General features: G+C 44.0%; 6 protein-coding genes across 6 annotated transcripts; 2 read left to right on the top strand and 4 right to left on the bottom strand.

Annotated features, from left to right (window-relative positions):
• Window positions 1-84: 84 nt before the first annotated feature.
• Window positions 85-1,342, bottom strand: IL334_000324 (uncharacterized protein; the record flags this gene model as incomplete). The annotated part of the gene is made up of 4 exons (XM_062932108.1): window positions 85-190; window positions 263-572; window positions 707-753; window positions 843-1,342. The coding sequence occupies 4 exons, from the start codon at window positions 1,340-1,342 to the stop codon at window positions 85-87; spliced, it is 963 nt and encodes a 320-aa protein (XP_062788159.1).
• A 769-nt stretch (window positions 1,343-2,111) lies between these two features.
• On the top strand, window positions 2,112-4,707 carry IL334_000325 (glutamate decarboxylase; the record flags this gene model as incomplete). Its single annotated transcript, XM_062932109.1, has 15 exons — window positions 2,112-2,197; window positions 2,265-2,395; window positions 2,460-2,487; window positions 2,538-2,598; window positions 2,690-2,746; window positions 2,827-2,943; window positions 3,030-3,124; window positions 3,176-3,218; window positions 3,281-3,348; window positions 3,421-3,552; window positions 3,605-3,776; window positions 3,839-3,905; window positions 3,963-4,305; window positions 4,379-4,486; window positions 4,551-4,707. 15 exons carry the CDS (start codon window positions 2,112-2,114, stop codon window positions 4,705-4,707), a joined length of 1,665 nt encoding a protein of 554 aa, XP_062788160.1.
• A 264-nt stretch (window positions 4,708-4,971) lies between these two features.
• Window positions 4,972-7,079, bottom strand: IL334_000326 (uncharacterized protein; the record flags this gene model as incomplete). The annotated part of the gene is made up of 7 exons (XM_062932110.1): window positions 4,972-5,020; window positions 5,137-5,199; window positions 5,363-5,385; window positions 5,456-5,518; window positions 5,580-6,335; window positions 6,411-6,482; window positions 6,552-7,079. The coding sequence occupies 7 exons, from the start codon at window positions 7,077-7,079 to the stop codon at window positions 4,972-4,974; spliced, it is 1,554 nt and encodes a 517-aa protein (XP_062788161.1).
• A 628-nt stretch (window positions 7,080-7,707) lies between these two features.
• Window positions 7,708-9,904, bottom strand: IL334_000327 (uncharacterized protein; the record flags this gene model as incomplete). The annotated part of the gene is made up of 8 exons (XM_062932111.1): window positions 7,708-7,936; window positions 8,039-8,110; window positions 8,169-8,180; window positions 8,258-8,280; window positions 8,335-8,397; window positions 8,456-9,190; window positions 9,271-9,342; window positions 9,410-9,904. The coding sequence occupies 8 exons, from the start codon at window positions 9,902-9,904 to the stop codon at window positions 7,708-7,710; spliced, it is 1,701 nt and encodes a 566-aa protein (XP_062788162.1).
• Window positions 9,905-10,382: 478 nt separating this feature from the next.
• IL334_000328 (uncharacterized protein) lies at window positions 10,383-12,655 on the bottom strand (the record flags this gene model as incomplete). Its single annotated transcript, XM_062932112.1, has 10 exons — window positions 10,383-10,590; window positions 10,663-10,734; window positions 10,801-10,812; window positions 10,886-10,908; window positions 10,968-11,030; window positions 11,098-11,681; window positions 11,769-11,805; window positions 11,869-11,940; window positions 11,994-12,562; window positions 12,631-12,655. 10 exons carry the CDS (start codon window positions 12,653-12,655, stop codon window positions 10,383-10,385), a joined length of 1,665 nt encoding a protein of 554 aa, XP_062788163.1.
• A 642-nt stretch (window positions 12,656-13,297) lies between these two features.
• On the top strand, window positions 13,298-15,556 carry IL334_000329 (uncharacterized protein; the record flags this gene model as incomplete). Its single annotated transcript, XM_062932113.1, has 12 exons — window positions 13,298-13,591; window positions 13,644-13,779; window positions 13,842-13,896; window positions 13,965-14,236; window positions 14,285-14,434; window positions 14,486-14,505; window positions 14,564-14,626; window positions 14,692-14,943; window positions 15,016-15,082; window positions 15,132-15,145; window positions 15,215-15,232; window positions 15,293-15,556. 12 exons carry the CDS (start codon window positions 13,298-13,300, stop codon window positions 15,554-15,556), a joined length of 1,605 nt encoding a protein of 534 aa, XP_062788164.1.
• Window positions 15,557-15,655: the final 99 nt, after the last annotated feature.

Consider the following 15,655-nt stretch of genomic DNA (forward strand, 5'->3'; position numbering starts at 1 on the left):
TACCACTCAAAAGAGATGCATCTTAGTGATGTAATCTCAGAACATTTCTCCGCCTCTTCTTATGTCCCCTTTTGTTAAGGCGAATTACCCTGTCGATAATTTACTGACTTTCTTCCCTTTAGGTATCAATCCATTACGAAGCATGCAGAAGCCTTGAGCAATCAACAAGCATACCCAAGATGCAAAAATTCTGTCGCCATACGAATAAACCATAAGTTCAAGTGAGATCAGAGGTTATACGAGTAGTTTGTGTTGAACTTACAAATCAAATCCTGTTCCTACATTCGAAATCAACGCACCTCCAATAGCCACTTTATCAGTGTTATTCAATTTACTTTTTGCAATCAGTACAGTAACGATGGTGGGTATCAGTAAGATTGACATTAGGATGAAAAATATGACGTGGGTCTTCCAGTCTCTCAAGATCCATGCGATCTTTGTCTGCGTATTGATGGGAGTATCTTTGGACCATTTCCTTTCGGATTTAGGAGGCATGGGATAAGGTGGATACGGACCTGGGAACCGAAGGGCAAAACAAAGCAGAATTAGGAAAGATAAGACTAAAAATGGAGCTGAGAATATCGTCAGTAAATACTGGAATGATGGAGGAGAAGCCAAGAAGGTTGGATCCAGTTCCAGAGGTGCATCCTGGGTACAGGAGAGAGGAAGGGAGTATCTCGGCAACTGCGAACGAAAGGATACCTACCGAAAACCACTAGAAAACTTGTACTTGATAAAGCTTTAGTGACCGCGCTATTTTACATCGTGAGGTCATTAGCGCAGAGTTCTAGAACCCCAAGCACGCTTTGATATGTCCAAAAGGAGATGCACGTTTGACTTACTCTGGAAAATTACCCATGACTTGATCGATGTTGTCCCAGGTCGGCATAGCACATTTAGGCAAAGTCCAAAAGGCTTTTTTGGTGCATTTAGCATTACCCATCCAGTCATTATTTGACCATTCACACCATCCCCATATCCCGAATCCGTAAGCGTGAATACCTGAATCATCTCTTCTACCCAATCCCAGACCTTCCCTCATTGGATTAACATTATCGTTCTCGCTTGATTCAAAATCGGCAGGGTTGTAATGGGTGAATCGCTTATTGGGGTAATCGGAATGGCTTTTATCGTATATCAGCGTGTTTGAGGTTTCATTTACTGTTATTAACCACATTCTAGCTCCTACTGTACTTTCCAAAGTTGAATGTACGTGATCCAAAGGTGCGTTGTAGAATGCTACCATGGATAACATGATGAACGAGATCAAAGTTGAAATAATCGATAAAGAATGTATCAAAGCATTGAATTTCAATCTTCTGGATGAAGGCAGACCTCCCATCTTTCAAGCGATATCGGTTCGTTTGCTTAGTCAATGTCACCCAATGTTTCACAGCGTTAGTATCGTTGATTATTCAAATCAGTATTTTAACTTTTGTTTGTGAACAAGAAGAGGCTCCGTGAGGGTATTTCGTATCTGGCTTATATATCTCAAGGTCAGCCTCCAGTCATTCTGATGTACAATGTAGAGAAAAGGACAACCAGTCAAAAGAACACTTGCGTTTCAACCATACTTTGTCATGAAAAGTCAAAGGATCTACTGTAACCCCCTCACCTCACCTCTTTTCAGCATTGTACGATATGACGCACGTGGTAAAGTACTCGTAAAAGTGGAGGTTGATCAAAAATCCTAAAATAGATTCCAGGTTTCTCGTAACAGTCAGTTTGTGCGAGGAATGCCATCGTCATCATCATCATCATCATCAGTCCCAATCAATTCAAAATCGTCATGCAAAGGAAAAAAATAAACAAGAAAAACTATTCAAACACACCTACTGCGCTGTGCACTATCAGTGACAATACGATTGTGTAAGCACTCAGTACATCTACTGTTCTGCTTTCATCGTCGCTTATATATCCAAAGGACCTCATCGCTTAATTTTACAGCATTGACCTTTCTCATTTCATTTCAGGACGTCAGGCAAAACACGACCTAACAGCGCATCGCAATTCATCTAGCAATCATCTATATAAAAACTTCTCGACATAGCTTAACTTCCTCTTCTTGCTTTTTCCAACAACAGCTCAATCAGAAGATACAAAAATTCACAATGGCTCTTGCACACCACGTAGACGCTGAAAAGATCATTTCCGAATCTAGAGATCATCCCGTTAGAAAACATACTCATGATAGAAAGTAAGTCCTTTCACAGCTCTCACATCATCGCCATCTTACTTGTGTTGATTCATTCTTTGTTTGTTAGAGCTACACTCCTTGATATCCCCTACACATCTCGATATGATGTTGAGACTGAACTTCCCCGATTCTCCATACCCGAAACCGGCGTGAATGCAAAGGTTTCTTATCAGCTTTTGCACGATGAATTGCTTCTGGGTGAGTAATTTCTCTGTCCTGACAAAGTGCGAGGACTCTCAGCTGAAGAATGCGTTGAAAACAGATGGTAATCCCAACATGAATCTTGCAAGGTCAGTTGCACTCTTTCCAAGGCGTTGTACTATGCTAAAGCTAAGGATAGTTTCGTTAACACTTGGGTTCCTGATGAATGTAATCGATTGATGTATGAGAATCTTAACAAGGTGAGCTCTCCGGTTACTGATCCAGTCTATACTCTCATGTTACTTTTCCCCACCCTAAGGGCTCACGTTGCTTACTTGTATACATTGTTAGAATCTCGTCGATCAAGATGAATACCCAGCTGCTCAAGCTATTCACGAAAGATGTATCGTAAGTCTGACATTCAATTCAACATATGTTCTATGACTCGGTCAGATGTTTTGGGATGTACGCTGATATGTCATCGGTAGTCTATGATCTCCCACCTATGGCATGCACCTAAAGACGCTACTGCCCTTGGTACCGCTACTACCGGTTCGTCCGAAGCTATCATGTTAGGAGGTATGGCTATGAAGAAACGATGGCAGGTGGGTATCTTAATTTCCCCTTCGCATGAGCTTCTAGTCGTCGGTTAGGCGTTCAGCTAATCTCTCTCGTTCTTTCTGCCGTATAGGAAAAGATGAAGGCTGCTGGTAAAGATATTCACAACCCCGGTCCTAATATTGTTATGGGTGCAGAAGCTCAAGTCGCCCTTGAAAAATTCGCTAGGCGAGTAAAGCATTACTGTCATGCAAGTAGTAAGGCTGACAAACCACATAGATACTTCGAAGTAGAGGACAGATTGGTCCCTGTTCACGCTGAGGTGGGTCACATACCTTCCTCTTTTACCTATTCATCTTTCATCAGCTGACACTCTAGTCGCAGTCTGGCTATGTTATGGACCCTAAAGAAGCCATGAAATACGTCGATGAGAATACTATTGGTATCTTCGTGTGAGTTGTAATATTTGCAACGATCACATCCTGTTTTCCGCTGATCAAGAATACTGGTACATCTATCATCAGCATCATGGGTTCAACTTACACTGGTAGCTTCGAATCGGTCAAGGGCATGTCCGATGAATTAGATAAATATCAAGAGGAAACCGGAATAGATATCCCAATCCACGTTGATGCCGCTTCCGGAGGTTTCGTAGCGTACGTACATAGTACTTCGTGCTAAAGGTGTTGACTTGCACGACCCGAACAGACCGTTTGTCTACCCCGACCTCGCATGGGATTTCCGAATCCCTCGAGTCAACTCCATCAACGCTTCTGGACACAAATATGGTCTTGCATCCGTTGGTCTCGGTTGGATCATTTGGAGAAGCGCAGAATATCTGCCCAAGGAATTGATTTTCGAATTGCACTATCTTGGTCAAGTGAGTTCGGAAAATCCGAAATTACACATCCGCATAGACACAACTGATTTTAGAAATTATAGACCGATTATTCTTTCAACTTGAATTTTAGTAGACCAGCTTTCCCTGTCTTGAGTCAAATGTTCCATTGTACGTTAATTGCTCTTTGCCTAGACATTGAATGATGCTGATTTCCCACATGATCAGTCCTCAATCTTGGTTTCTCGGGATACAAACGAATCAACGAGAACAACCTGTCCAAAGCTAGACTCATTTCTCGAGCTCTTGAAGCATCAGGTTATTTCACTTGTTTATCTATGATTCACAAACCTGTCAACCAAGGGTTATCCAATATCTCCCCCGTGATCACCACAGCAGCAAGCAATGTCATTCATGGACATTTGCCCGAAATCGATGATCCAAACTACTACGTTGCAGGTCTACCCGTCTGTGCTTTCAAATTCACTGATGAGACCAAACAGAAGTATCCTAATGTCAAGCAAGAGTGGATCCAAAGTCAATTAAGAGCAATTGGTTGGATCGTACCCAAGTGAGTAGTCGAATGTCATCAGTACGGTAGGAGGTGGAGCTTCAGTATAGTCCGCTGACGATTGAGCTCATAGCTACCCTCTTCCCCCAGCTGAAGATAAGAGCGAAATTCTGCGAGTAGTAGTTCGAGAATCACTCTCCGGAGATTTGGCAAGAAAATTAATCCTTGATATCATTTCAGTGTGAGTCTGCACTGATCATTCACATCGAAGGGTCTTGCGCTGACACACATATGTCCATGTATAGAACCGAAGGACTCATCAATGGTTCAGGACCATCCTTCGCTATGTCAGTGGCGGCCCGAGGACAGAGTATTAGCTCGCCCACCACTGCCAAGAGAGGCGACACTCTCGATACTGATCACATCGCTGATCACACCAACACCTACGCCAAGACCTGTTAACAAGGGCAAATGCGGAAACTCGTCTGATTTGTCTAGCAATTTATCACGCACTTTGTGAAGACAGAACAGTCGTGAAGGAAAACTGACCAGAATTTGTCGATAACATACGGTTTAAGCGGAGAAATAGTGTAATTATCTTATCGAATGTAGTGATCAAACATGAAAAACTTGTGTCTTCCTATTCATTCGCAATCTCATGTGACTGTTCAAGCAGCTTCTTCTTCACCTGAGTCCGTTTGCTCGCTTCATTGCTTTTTGCACACTTCACTGTTTGGCACGACCTGCTTTGACAGCTCGGTCTTTCGCTTCGCGACTAACGAAGATATGAATCAGCTATTACAGCGCATACTTGCAGACTCTCCCTCCCTACACAACGAGGTGGCAAAACAAGCAGCTGAGAAGTGATTTGATGGGAAGGTTTTCACTCACAGCACCGCTTGATGTCCGTCCCATCCTCCATGAAGCCTGATGGCCAAAGCTTCAACGGCGGCTCTGTTGTAACTTTGAATATATGTTATTCAACCTATGTATGTGGGTAGAGGGTATATCGAAAAGCTTACGCTTTATGGGGTTTAGAGCTACGGGGTGGTGATACAGATAGCAAAAGGGTTAAAGTCAGGATTCGTCCGCAAGCATTTGCGATTTGGGCACTCACGACCGACGCCCTCGAACAGAACCCTATCCTCTCAGCGTGGCAAGTCAAAAAGAGTTTAGACGATCTTATAAGGTGAAAGGGGACCCAACTCACCGGTAATACGTAGTCCAGAGGATCCAGTTCAGCCTTTGATATCTTGAACTCTCTGATCGCGTCCTGGAAAAGATTTAGCACATATAAGTCGTTATACCGGCGTTCTGAGAAGTTATCAACTAACTTTCGTGAAAATATGATCTTCCAGCTCCTCGACAGCTTCTTTCCTGTGATCGCTAGGATAATGATCCCAAGGGACTCTTTGTCCAGTCACATCTGACCATTTGATATCCGGTTCCTTGTCGGACCCGTATTCTGAATCTGGGGTATGCCAGTCATCTTCAGGTGGTAGTGATCTAGTGATCTCAGCGATGGAGAGTATGTGAGTTGGCTCCTCGGGGACTTGCGACCCAGTCTCTTGGGAGGCAGTCACAGAATTGTTTCTAGCAAGAGTTTCACTTGTACCTTGAGACTTGATCTGAGAAGTGTCTCTCATTTGCGTATCCTGATTGCTGGCTGGCTTTGAGCTGTCTATTTGATTTTCGTCAATAGTCTTTGTACCTTTGAATTTGGATAAAACTGGCCGAAAAGATGATCCAACATAAATATACCTCGGACAAGGTATTTCTCCGGATTTGATCCATCGATCTCTAGCTTTACTTGCAGTTTTCGCATAATCAGCTGTGACCGTTCTACTCTCCTTCTTTTGTTGATGTCTCCAGATAAATTGCTCGGACTTGTAAATAACGTATTCAGCTTTAGTCCAATCATCTCTCTTTTCAGCTCGAGGATACCAATAACCTTTGGGTTTGTTTTCAGGTCCGATGATACGACTTGAATCGACTCGCCAATCTTCGATACCTCGAGAAAAGATTTTATATCCTTCTGAGGTTCCTGCTTTTTCGCATCTAGTGCTATCGTCATGTTGCCAGAGGATTTCCTATATTACATCGAAATCAGAAGCAAATTCAATTGAGGAGAGTAGGTGGAGATAAGCGGTTGAACAGAAACTCACCTTCCAGACGTTATCATTCAGACTGAACCTGAAGAATCTACATGTCCCAGCTAAGGCTACATAGTCTCTGATCTATCATGGAAGCAAGGCATCAGCATAGTTTCTATCCTAGGCTACCAATGAAAACAACATTTTGCTTACACTGAGATCTTGATTTGAACCAAAACATAAGTCTAATACTTCATCGCACAATCTGAATAATGGACAATCTGCCCTATCTCCCCAATCGGGTATATCTCTCCATCCTCCATATCCAGTTTCTTTCTCTCTTTCGATGTTGACTTTTTGAGACTTCTTCATCTTTCTACATCCTCCAGCCATATGTTTGTTTGTGGACTGTGCTTTCCCCTTTCTGGATCTAGACTTCTTCTTTGCGGGTTTACCATATTCGATATCGTCGTTATCCTCAGACAAGGTAGATCTTTTGGCTACTGTTTTACAATTATCGAGTACAGTTGAGCCTTGAAGCATCATAGACAGCGTGGAGTTTGCATCGAGATATGTTTTCTTGTTGGTGACCCTTGTGGATCGTCTCAGCCCATCCCTTTCCTGCTCATTGGTGGGAGGAGGGCTACTGAGCTCAGATGGTGAATTTGAGGTGGATGCTGAATTTGTATCTGTAGGTTGTGGGGAACCTCCGATATCGAGTGGTGGTGGATTGACGTCCATATTGTTCTGTTAATTTAATCAACGGATGCACAATCATCTGTCAGTACAGTTCCGACATCACGTCAAGCCGAGAAAAGATGGGATGACTGACAAGCGATTTGAATCTGGAATTCAGAGGAATAAGTCGATATAAGACTTGGATTCGTATGACTTGAGCATACAGAAAAGTAAGAATGATGTATTTGGGAAAGGTATCAGGAGAGAGATATTATAGAAAGCGAGAGTATTTATATCATCACATTTTGTGCAGGACGATGTGGACATGATCGACCATCCGTTGAGTTGATCTGACTGGATTGGATCATGCCACTATAATGTAAAGATGGAATGACTTGGACAGACATGTACTGTATCTGAAACACGAGGATTACGTCAACTCGAGTCACATGCAGAATTTATGTTTCAGCCTCTGGGATTTTAACGTGTGATGACATGACATGCACGAGTACATCGGTCATTGAAATATATACATTGTGAGCTATATGATACGATGGGTTATACAGAGGTAATCGAGTTATACATTCGCGACAATCGTACTTCTTCGACCTGGTAGTTATCGTGACCGTCATCATTATTGTCGTCCTTCCTCATTGCTTCCCCTCCGTTTCTTCACGTTCTTTGGGGAGCCTTAGAAAAGCTGTCCTTGACATGTACATCCTTCTTTACAGTACATTTCATCATCCTCTTCATCTGGATCGGCGCTTGAATTGCCTCTTCTCTTCTGCAAGGCTTTCCATTGGCCTGGCAAGAATATATGTCTCCTCCTCTTCTCTACGTGCCATCCTCCTTCTTTAGCTTTCTCCTTCTTACGTTTTCGGGTGCTGTGATTCTTGGCAAGCATTTCGTTGGATCGCTTACTGAACGACGTTTTCAAGATTAGCGCGGTTGTTCGATTTCACGGATATGTAAAAGAGACAAGCAGTGCTGTATAGCGTGAACGAAACAGTCGGGAAACGCACATGAATTGTGAGTGTCCGAAAGGTCCACCATGAGATCTATAAGCAAGAGCCTCAACTGCAGAGCGCCAGAAGCTATCCACACGCAGGAATCAGCAAGCCCTCGAAGAGCATCAAGAGTCAGTAAGCTTACACTTGTTGAGGACTAGACATCCAGTTGACAACATATCACGAGTCAGCTAATCGCCTTAGACAAACTCAACCAGGTAGTCAAGCACCTACTTCTTCTTGCTCATTGGGTTAGGCTAGGGCATAGGCCGGAGTGAGCAAACTTTCATAGGATGAATAAGATGACATACAATTAAGAGGTGTTTCAAGCATAACAATTCTGCTTCTGTGACCTTAAACTCTCTCATGGCCTCCTAGAGCAAATCAGTTTTCAGTACACTAGTCTGGTCAATGTTGAGGATTGCGACTGACTGATTTAATTATATAACTCGAATGTACAACTTGCACAGCTTCCCCCCTCGTTACACTAGGCCAGGATGGCTGATGTATTATTTCACCAGTACTGACGTCTCTGAAGCTGTCAATGACGATGTTGTCTTCATGTTCAATGTCATCTCCACTATCTGACTCTGGTGTTTTCCATTCTCCACGTCTGTCTTTCACTCCTTTGACCCGTGTCATGATACCATCAGTTACGTGTGTAGGCACATGTGAAGGGAGTTCCTCCTCAGCTACAGGTATAGCTCTTTCTCTTTCAGCTTGAACCTCCAAATTATACTCTTCCTTGGGGTTGCCTTCATTGTCTTTCTCTACGGGTGATTCACCATCTTGTCTACCTCTAACTCTCCCCAGGACATTCCTATGATATGTACCCACCCGTATACCTGGTTTTTGAGCCTTGTTCATTTGCAGCCTGGCTTGCCTAAGACTTTGAAGACTTCTGATAAGCGCTTTCCTTTGCGCCACACGATACTCCAACTTCCACATATACTGCTCCTCTTTGTAAACGATATATTGTGCTTCTGACCAGGATTCTCTCGTCCCCCTCGGAGCATAATGTGTGGGTTCAGGATAACAGACTGGGACGGGCTTGGGTCTTCTCCAATCAGCCGGAACAGTATGCGTGAAGATTCGATGAGCATATTTGGTTGTTGATGGTCCATTGGAGAGAACAGGAAGATTTGGATCGCTGGAATTGTGCAGCTCCTGTTCGAAAGAAGATCGATGAGAACAGTACCAACCAGTACCCGTATGAACCATAAATGAAGACTTCTGAAGCTACTTACCTGAAATACCATATCTGTCATCTGACTCCTGAAGAACGTACACACGCCTGCAAGTGAAACATAGTCTCTCAACTACATGATTGATTAGCTGACGTGAGAGTTTCCCGCGACCTCGCTACATGGTATGTGAAGTACTTACTGTGAGACCAACATTAACACTCAATCCAAAGCACATGTCAAGTACTTCTCTAGGTATGACCTCCAATAATGGACAATCCGTTCTCCCATCCCAATCAGGTATATCTTTCCATTCTACCTTCTTAGCGACAAGGGGTTTTCTTTTCTTTCCCGGTTTCTTTTCTCCTTCATTAATCTCGACACTCGCTTGCAAGTCACTTATTTCCTCTGACTCCAATACTCCTTGTGTTTTGCAAGCGCTCATTTTGTATACAGGGGACTCAGCGCTGGATGAACGGACTGTTTGATTAGACAGGACCTGTTGGAAGGCATCACCAAGTGGTCTCTTGCTTATCCTAGCACTGCCGCGATGGTGAGAATCGTACGAGCTGCTATAATCATCACTATCGGTAGGCTGTTGTTGTGCGTCGACAAGGGTGGGATCTATGACTATACAAGTGTGAGCGGGGATGAAGGACAGGCCGTCTTTTGGTAGCGCTTGGTTGACTGATGTCATGATGAGGAAATCAGTCTTCAAGCTGCGAATGCACCGCGTACACCTACCGTGCGATACCTTCTGCAACCTCATAGTCATCCCTAGGTGGTGAATAGCATGAGCGATGTGTATCTTGAGATTCAGGATGTCAGAATCGAGTTAGAGTGATGGTAAAGTGAGATCAAAGTCGAATAGTTGTCGAAATGTCAGGTACATATTTGTTGAGTTGGACAACCCGGTTATCGAAGAGGTCCGAGCGTTGGCACATGGTTGGCGCGTCAACCTTCCCACGGTCTGATGTTTCGATCTGTTTTACAGGCATTCAGAAACACATGACATGGAATACATGAAATACTACAGTTTATACATGGGACGATGAGGTAACTAAGCGTTCTTATCAGCGAGGAGATAGAAGCTACATGAATGAGTATATAGAGACAGATTTAGAAACTAGTGAACGATACAGAAAGCGAAGAGGTGCGAGATCTTGCATATAACTCTATCCAAGAGCATGACCGTGACTACACGCCTCGCAATCTGAACGGCATTCGCCATCCCAATAGAGAATCTCGTCTCTGTACCGCCACTCGTAAGGTGCAACGTAACGTTTCTTATGCTTGTAGACATAAGTTCCGTCCTCCTTCGCCTCGTCGTTTTTGGCTTCACGTTTGCGGGATCGCTCATTGTATGTCTTTTGCAGCATTTCCCTGAATGGACCACAACGTCAATTCCTGGGTCAGCAGGGAAATCTGGATTTAGTGCTAGTCGGAGTAGCTCACAGATGAGTTTCGTGGCCTTTAGGTCCTCCGTGAGATCTCAAAGAGAGAGCTTCGACCGCGACTTGCATGAAGCTAATTTAACTAATTTGGTAAGCGGGGTGTCCGTCAGAAGGGATCAGCAGAACTTTACCGACTTACGTTTGTTGTGGTCTAAGCAACAAGAAGTACCATGGGACTGATCAGTAAACCGACGCCATTGAGACTTTCTGGGAGACAGTCTCACTGTTTGCTACTCATAGGATTTGGCTGTGTGTGCTTTCGCTCAGCGTAGCCTTTTACGGGATTGATGGAGCAGCTGAACTTACGACCAGCACGTTCCTCAAGCAGAGTAGCTCGGCGTCTGTGACGCGGAATGACCTCTTCGCCTTCTGCATCACTCTGATCAGTCTCTCATGCCTGAAACACGATTGATTATCCGAATACTACATTACTCACAGTCTTATTTATTCTTTGTCTACTCATCCAGTCCACCGCGTGCTGGCGCCATTTATTAGGCCAGTGATCATGAATCTTCTTCTCTCCAGTCGTCGGATCCCAAAGAACAATCTTCAATCCCTCTTCCTCTTCTCTGTCCGAGTCTGGTGTGACCCATATACCTCTATGCAAACGCTGCTTCCCCTTCTTATGGACACGCTGTTTGGACATATCAGAGGTCTGCGCAAGTTGCAGCATTGATTTCCCTTCGTCTTCGTCTTGTTTCGTTTTTATGGGAATACCGTGATGGTCCTTCTCGATTGCAGGTTCACCATCTATCCGACCGTCGATCTTGGCTAAGACCCTTCGATGTTTCCTATTCATATAAACGGTCCTGCCTCTTTGAGATGCTTGTTCCTTGGCGTTCTTGCTAGCTGCTTCTTCAGCTCTCAGATGAGCTTCCTTTCGAGATGTTTTCCATTTTATCTGTTCTTCCTTGTAAACGATATACTGGGCTTCTGTCCATTCTTCCCTCGGACCATCCGGAACGTAATGACTGGGAACAGAGGTAACATACACCAAAAGGGGAGATTCAACACGCCAATCTTCGATTGAGCGGGTGAAAATGTGATCGATCAAGTTGGTAGTGAATGGTTTTACTACACCTACGTTCGCTGTACTGTATCAAGAACCAGTAGTTAGGCTAGCTTTATGGTGATAGCAAATTTCCTAGAAAGGATAAGTATGAACAAGGGCCTAAAATTGTGGTATAATTCCACATTGGTCACTTACATGGAAGACATCAGCCGTGAAAGCATGTCGGAAGAACTTTGACACTCCAGCAAGAGCCACATAGTCCCTGATCTGCCTGTCTGTCAGTCATTCCTCACTTGCTTCAGATAAGCGCAGATACTCACTTGCAATCCAGATGTAGAACCGAAACATTCATCCAGGATTTCTCTTGGAAGTTCCAACAGAGGACAGTCCGTTCTGCTCCCCCAGTTCGGTAAATCTTTCCACCTGGCTTGTTTGGCCAGCAGGACTTTCCTTTTGGGAGCTCCAGCGTTTCCGTCCTCTGACTTAGTCAATACGTTCTTCTTTTTGCTCTTTTTTGTGTTTCCCTTGCCGTCAGTAGATTTGGTACCAGAATCTTTCTTGCTGGATGACTTTTTCTTCTTCTTTTTGAATGGTTTGTGGTCATAGTCAGAAGCCTCTTCCGAATCAGAAGACTGGATGATGGGTTGTTTCCGCTTACTGGAATTATCTTTCGCGAAATGAGGTGGAGAAGGATTGCTGACTTGGGAACGATGTGGGTCCTCCTCCTCGTCAGATTCGTCCGAGAGGTCGGTAAGGTCACTGTCCCAGAGATGGTCGGATGGTTCTGAGGTAGGTTTAGGATTGTTGACAGAGTGTTTGGTGGGAGTGCTACGTTCTGCGATAGTTTTGAGAGGGCTTCCATCAGGTATCACGGGATCAGAGGATGGTTCTGTAAAAATGATCAGCGCCCTTTCTCTAGTCTCCTTTCCGCATTCGACAGGAGATCATGGCACATACCGTGCAGGAACGGCTTCATCTTCATTCCCGGGATGATTAGGAAAGATGACAAGAGATCTGGTAGCTCAATTGTTGATCTTCTTCGTTGACGTTTTCCGTTGATCTAAGTGTTGAAGATGAGAACAAAGTAGATGCAGAAAACAAGGAGAAGAGGAAAGTTGCAACTCTTGAAGGTGGTCAAGTCGGTTATTACCCAAATGCGTGATGCGGGATCAACTGGGTGGGGGACCAATAATCAGGTGGGGGAAAAAGATGATATGGGTCCAGTCAACTTTTTCACGGTCCTCCTTCACAAAGGATGGGGAAATAAGTGGCGGTATAAACGGCGAAAATGGAGGTGGTTTCTGAACAGACCAGTGATTGCTTTTCTTTATGGAAAAGGCTTGTCGTCGCCTGGCCTATCCCCAATGGGAAAGCGAGTTGACGGAGAGCAGAGAGAAGCGATCTCATATGTAGAATGAAAGGAGATTTAAAGTTGTCATAGACCCTTCATTCACTGAACCCTTAGATCAAAGCTCCTTAGTGCTTGGATCCTTCCATCGCATATAGTCTTTTGTCGACTTTCTTTGTTTCCACTCGGAGAAAGTAAAGAGTCATATAGATACAGGCAGATCATATTTGTATTCCTGCTCAACCTAATCTTTCCCGCCAGACCAGACGAATAACTATGACTCCGGTAGATCCCAGCAGCTCCCTGTGTGATGTGCAAAAAGAACAACCACCACAAATCAACGTCTTTGATCGCGAACATACGACTACTCCAAAGTCGAGCCTAGCTCCCAGATCCGTAAGCCTATCTGTTTCCGGGTCGGAGAACGCTAAACAGTGTAGTGATAAGGATGGTTTACCCGACAAGTTGATCCAACATTTGTCTTCGCGTCTTGAAACGGGTCTTGATGGAACATCAAAGTGGACCGACCCGTTCATTGACACCGTTAAAAGAGGCAACGCCTTTGTTGTGGTATGTCTGCTTGAGATTCTAAATGCAGTATTGATCATATTTCACTGCGCAGGCTCGGAGGTACACCTCGGATACTAAGGTCAGTCAGCCCGTATCACAGGATATGCTCAATCAAGAGACTCCCGGAGAGCAGTTGTCGGTTTTGAAGACACTAATTGAGAGCAAAGATGTAAAAGACTGTCTGTGGGGTGAGTTACTGGACCTGAGGATGACCTTCACGTCCTCTTTGACAACTGATCTTTTCATGCAGTAAACGCTTTAGGGATAGAAGAGAAGTTGCTGGCAGGTTTATCGGAGCTCTCTAGGTGAGTTGCGTTGCCTTTTATGTCTTGTCATACATGGAATACGACTCACACCAAGGCTAATCTAACAGCCTTCCTTCCGCCACATTCTATGATCATATACGTTGCTCCGAGCATCGTCATCATCGCTCCCATGTCGAATTTCATCCCTCTTACACTTACATCCAACTACTAGTTCAAGATACCGAGAAAGACAACGATACATCTCCCATATACGACATGATCAAAGATCTTTCCCCCATAAAGGGCCAACATCCATCTGATATGTGGATCAACACAGTAGAAAACAAGATCGAGCGTTTGATTCGGGCAGGATTTATAACCGTTTTCATCATACCCCCTTGTGAATAGTTCCACTAAGCATGCTGATTCCCGCTAATCATCGCTTCAGTAAACCTTCTGGTCACGATTACTCATCCTTATTATGATTGTCCAGCATCAAGACTTGTGGTACACACCGCGAGAATGCAGATGGAAATCCCAGGTCAGCTGGAAGTGGCGGTCGATGCGAGATTGCTTGGTTTGAGTATTTTTCATCGGAGTAAGTCTATTCAGAATCTAAGTTCGCGACCATACTCATGCTTCTCTACAGCCACAGGATATGCAAGTGGAGTGGGTACCCTCCGTTTCGGTATCCTAAGTGTGCGGAAAAAGCGCTGACTCGTAGCAGGTAGTACGACAGGTAGAGAAACAAGCTAAACACTGGGAAGAAGATGTGAAGCGAAATCCCTCGGTATGGTAAAAGCTCCATCCTCGTCAGCCCTTAAAGCACTAATACTGTTTCAATGGCGGGTATAGACAGTGAAGCTTGAAGAGATCCATTTGATCATCACAAATTTGAACGATTTCAAAAAACGCCTGAGACAACTGATAACGGTCAACAACAAATTGAAAAAACATGCACCATTTTCATCGTCTGGATATTGTGAAGGACAGATACTTACTCGAACTCATATACTCTTAAATCAAGCTGCAGAAACACTGGAGCGTGTAATTGAGGATACAGATGCTTTAGTAGAAAAATACAGAAGTCTCGAGGGATTCGTCTTCGTGAGTTTGCTGGTGATTAAACTGACAGCACTAAGCATAAAGACTGCTGGAATGACCCAAGGATTATTACAGAATATGATATCCAATAGAGCAAACGATTCAATGGAGAGATTAGCAATAGTGACGATTGTCTTTCTGCGTGAGTCAATCTTGCTCTATAACAGTAAAAGCTAAAGGCGGAAGCACAGCTTTGACTTTCATAGTAAGCATCGGTCCACAAAGCTCGGCGCTCGTACATGTCACAAACTGATACAGTAACATCACTATCTAGGCATCGTACTTCTCTATGGTATGTCAATTGCGATTTTTAAATAGTCTGCCCTAGCCTAACATTTGATGTGTATTCTAGGGATTCGACGACTTTCCTGATCTGAGCAGACCTACGATATATTTCTGGGAAATATCGATACCTCTATCAATGGCTTTCTTCGTCATTTTCGCTTGGTCCAACCTCCGACGTGCATTAACTTGTATGTGGATCACGGTCATAAAGCTCAAGAAATGGTTAGAGCAACAGAAAAAGTGGTGGAAGAAGGATTTCGAATTATGGTGGGGTCAGAAGGTCGCCAAACGGGATGAAAGAAAGGCCCGCGAGCGAAATAGTGTGGCTTAGAATTTGAGGTGCTTAAAGGCAGCAAGAAAACCACGCTCATAAAGATTGTGCCAAGTAACTTTGATTTTCGCGTATTCCTGCGCGATCTCGAATATTTGC

The sequence above is a fragment of the Kwoniella shivajii genome, chromosome 1 (genome assembly GCF_035658355.1).
Source record: "Kwoniella shivajii chromosome 1, complete sequence".
NCBI lineage: Eukaryota > Fungi > Basidiomycota > Tremellomycetes > Tremellales > Cryptococcaceae > Kwoniella > Kwoniella shivajii.